Source organism: Hypomesus transpacificus, chromosome 14, assembly GCF_021917145.1.
Source record: "Hypomesus transpacificus isolate Combined female chromosome 14, fHypTra1, whole genome shotgun sequence".
NCBI lineage: Eukaryota > Metazoa > Chordata > Actinopteri > Osmeriformes > Osmeridae > Hypomesus > Hypomesus transpacificus.
In genome coordinates this window covers 8,878,034-8,881,731 of record NC_061073.1, presented here as the reverse complement: position 1 = coordinate 8,881,731, position 3,698 = coordinate 8,878,034, and the positions used below count along the sequence as shown (strand labels likewise).

The following is a 3,698-nucleotide window of genomic DNA, read 5'->3' as shown; positions in this document are numbered from 1 at the left end:
GCTCTCCTCTCTTCCTGTGAGCTAACATCAGTACCAGGCGGCTGGAGCTCCAGTCCAGTCCTAGATCTTACGACTGTATTACGACTAGATCTAGCCATATCCCCAGCCCTATCCCCAGCCCCAGCCCCATCTCCAGCCCTATCTCCAGCCCTATCTCCAGCCCTATCTCCAGCCCCAGCCCTATCTCCAGCCCTATCTCCAGCCCCAGCCCTATCTCCAGCCCTATCTCCAGCCCCAGCCCTATCTCCAGCCCCATCTCCAGCCCTATCTCCTGCCCCAGCCCTATCTCCAGCCCTATCTCCTGCCCCAGCCCTATCTCCAGCCCTATCTCCAGCCCCAGCCCTATCTCCAGCCCTATCTCCAGCCCCAGCCCTATCTCCAGCCCTATCTCCTGCCCCAGCCCTATCTCCAGCCCTATCTCCAGCCCCAGCCCTATCTCCAGCCCTATCTCCAGCCCCAGCAATATCTCCAGCCCTATCTCCAGCCCCAGCCCTATCTCCAGCCCTATCTCCAGCCCCAGCCCTATCTCCAGCCCTATCTCCAGCCCCAGCCCTATCTCCAGCCCTATCTCCAGCCCCAGTCCTGGCTCCTGACATAGCCCCAGCCATTGCCCTGATCATAGTCTCATAGCTAGCCCCAGCCCTATCCCTGTCCCCAGCGCTAGCAGCTCATAGCCATAGTCCCAGCCCCAGCCTGTCACAGTCCAGCCCCTAATCTTCGTCCTATTTACAGATGATCTCAGTCCCACTCCCACCCTTCATCTTGTAAGTGGGAGTTGCCGTACATGATTTAGTAAAGAGCTGCATCTGCTTGCCGATGAATAATAGAATATTGAAGCTGGGATTCCTCCTGGGAGGGAGGGGGGGCGGGGGGGGGGGCGGTCGGACACCCACATAGAGTCCATCCAATCCATGTTTTTTTTTTTTTTCCACTGTTGTTTCTCTTCCCGGTCGATAAGGCAGCTAAGTGGTGGTGCCAGCAGATGGGAGCTGTGGTGATGACTGTGGGAGATGGGCTTCCGTGACCCCAGTAAACCAGGTTGCCGACCGTAGCAGGCAGATAGGAGATGAGAGCTAAATGCTATCGATTGTTGTGGTGACCTGACCACCGGCCCGGTCCGGCAGGATAGGGGCTCGGGCTTACAGGCAGTGTCTCTATATGGTCAAGCTTTTGAGGCTTTAGAACCACTTCCATATCCGTTTGTTCTGTTCGTGTCTGAACTAGGCTACAAGCCAGCTACTGTACAGCAAATGGTGGGTTTGTTTACTGGCTGATGTCTTCTTCTGTGGTGGTGTCCCAGGTTTCTGTTGTTGACTCAGTCAGGGTGTACTGGCTGCTGGAAAGAAATGTGACCCGACAATAAAGATGTACATGTTGTTGTGCTCCCATGGGGATCAACCCAAACCAGCAGGCCTCCTGCCATTACTATGACAAACATGTAGGGCAGGGGGGCGATGTTCGGTCATTTGTCCTACCTTATCGGATTTCTCTACAGTACCGCCAAATTATAGCTAGGCCTATATTGATATATCTATCGATATATCTATTGATCCATCCTACCAAATCGAAGAATCCGGGTAGCTTGATTTTACAGTGCAAAATACTTCATCACATTGGTATACCAGTCTAAAATAAACAAGTAAGATTATTATACAAAAAGGAAAACGAAAATGCCCAGTAAGTGTCACGGCCACAGCCGTGCCCCCTTATTGTTTTTGGTTTTGCCATGCCCTAGTGTTTCCCTGTCAGTCGTCACCTGTGTCTCGTTCAGTTCTCGTTAGTTTCAATGTGTTCACCTGTGTCTTGTTTGTTTCTGTGTATTTAGGTTCCTGCTTTGTGTCCAGTCTTTGTCTTAGCATTACCCTTTGTCACTGCGTGTACCCTGTCTGTTTCCTGTTTTGAGAATTAAACCTGTGTTCCTCGCTATGCCTCGGTACTCCCCTGCATTTGGGTCCAACCCCACCTCACGTCGTGACAGTAAGCCCTGGTAGGACAATCTGACAAGGAGAAAAGAAATGTCAGGACAGAGGCAATAGAGGGTTTTCACCGACGTCACGTTCTGGGTGGTAACCCGGATGCGCGGCCATATTGGAGGCACTCGGTGTAAACAACTGAACGGAGTACAACCAAAGAACGTATATTCTATACTCTTTGGTACAACTGTAGCCATGTCTAAACGACCGAAATGGTCATCAAAACGCGTCCAAGATCCAAAGGCATATAGGGAAGGACTTGGACCACAAGAAAAGGGTCGATATTTTGAGAAATTAGGATTTATTGGCGGTGCAGATCCCTACCAGTTAGCTCCATCTACTTGGATCCGTGAGGACCCGGTGATTCTGCCTTCAGTTGGATATCCCGATATTGTTAACTACCTGGTTTTCTCGCCGAACCCATACACATGCAGTAGTTTGATGTGAATTATATTATGTCAATGTCAGCTTTACAGTAAAATAAGGGCACAGTAAAAACAATAAAAGCAGTAATTGTTTTTACTATTTACTATAAAAAATATTATCATTACATTAGAAAATGTGTTTTGAAATAAACATTTCACAATACCTGACCAAACATTTGCCGAACAAATCCGTATGTTGTCCAGATTTTTCCCTCGTAGATCTTGGTTGAGCTTTGCTAACCACAAGCGCCTCCTTTCCTCTGACAATCTCTGGCATTCCTTTCCCTGGTTTTTAATAACTTTTGGAAGTCGATAATATACCAAATATTTTTCACGATCTATCCTATTTGTACAACCTGAAACACGGCAATAATTCACAATTTTCCTTGACGACGTTCAGGATATACTTCAGTGCCAGTGCTTTGTTGTGATGCGGAGTGCCTCCAAGATGGCGACTTCCAGTCTGATGACGCGTCGGTGAAAACCCTCTATCAACATCGGAACTTAATCATTGGCACGCTGGCGATAAGCGTGCAAGAGAGTTTCTAACTAATGTATTTATTTTTTCTAATCGGACATTCACCTAAACAGCGACCCGGCGGTTAGTTTACACGCTCTGCAAACACTGTGCTAGTATCCGTGCAGCAATCTGTGTGCTTGTTGACAAAGTTGGAAGCTACGTGCAGCTAGCTAGCGCGTTATATTTGTTAGCTAACTATTTGCATGCTTGTTTGCATTTCCTGTATTACGACAAACAGAAAAAAGGGTGGGGATGGCTAACATGACAGACCCTTCAAAAGAGGGTCTCTTTCAAACTCCAGGGTCTGTAGGAAATGTTTTTGTACGTAATGAATTTTGGTGGTGAACGGAGGGGCCTTAGGCGCTGATTGGCAGCCACGCTTCTGTACCACCACTGGTTTGACTGTGTCTGAATGAATGCTGGACTCTGTAAAGCGACCTTGAGTACTCTGAGGAGTAGAAAGAACTATATAAGATCAATAATGAATTAAAAAAATATATATAAATGTGGTACAATAATCAACGAGAACACTTTAAATTCACACTTACAACTATAATGTCAAAAAGGTTGCCAACCCCTGATGTAGGGTAGCCCATTCATCAGCACTGTTGTTTGACTGATCTACCCATGAGATTCCCATAATTATAGGCTTTACTAGTTTGAGAGGATGTATGAGTAAGATTTTGTGTGTTCGATTGTTAGTGATTTTGTGTGTGTGTCTGTGTGTGTGAGAAGACTGTGTGTGTGTGTGTGTGTAATGTGCTGGCCTCCTTAGCCAGG

General features: G+C 47.4%; 1 protein-coding gene across 1 annotated transcript in view; it reads left to right on the top strand.

The window, feature by feature from the left end:
• Positions 1 to 1,387: 1,387 nt before the first annotated feature.
• LOC124476380 (metabotropic glutamate receptor 3-like) overlaps positions 1,388 to 3,698 on the top strand; it is a 6,078-nt gene continuing 3,767 nt past the window's right edge. Inside the window, exon 1 of the mRNA XM_047033500.1 lies at positions 1,388 to 1,438. Within this exon, the coding sequence (XP_046889456.1) occupies positions 1,388 to 1,438 (51 nt within the window). The remainder of the gene's footprint in view (positions 1,439 to 3,698) is intronic.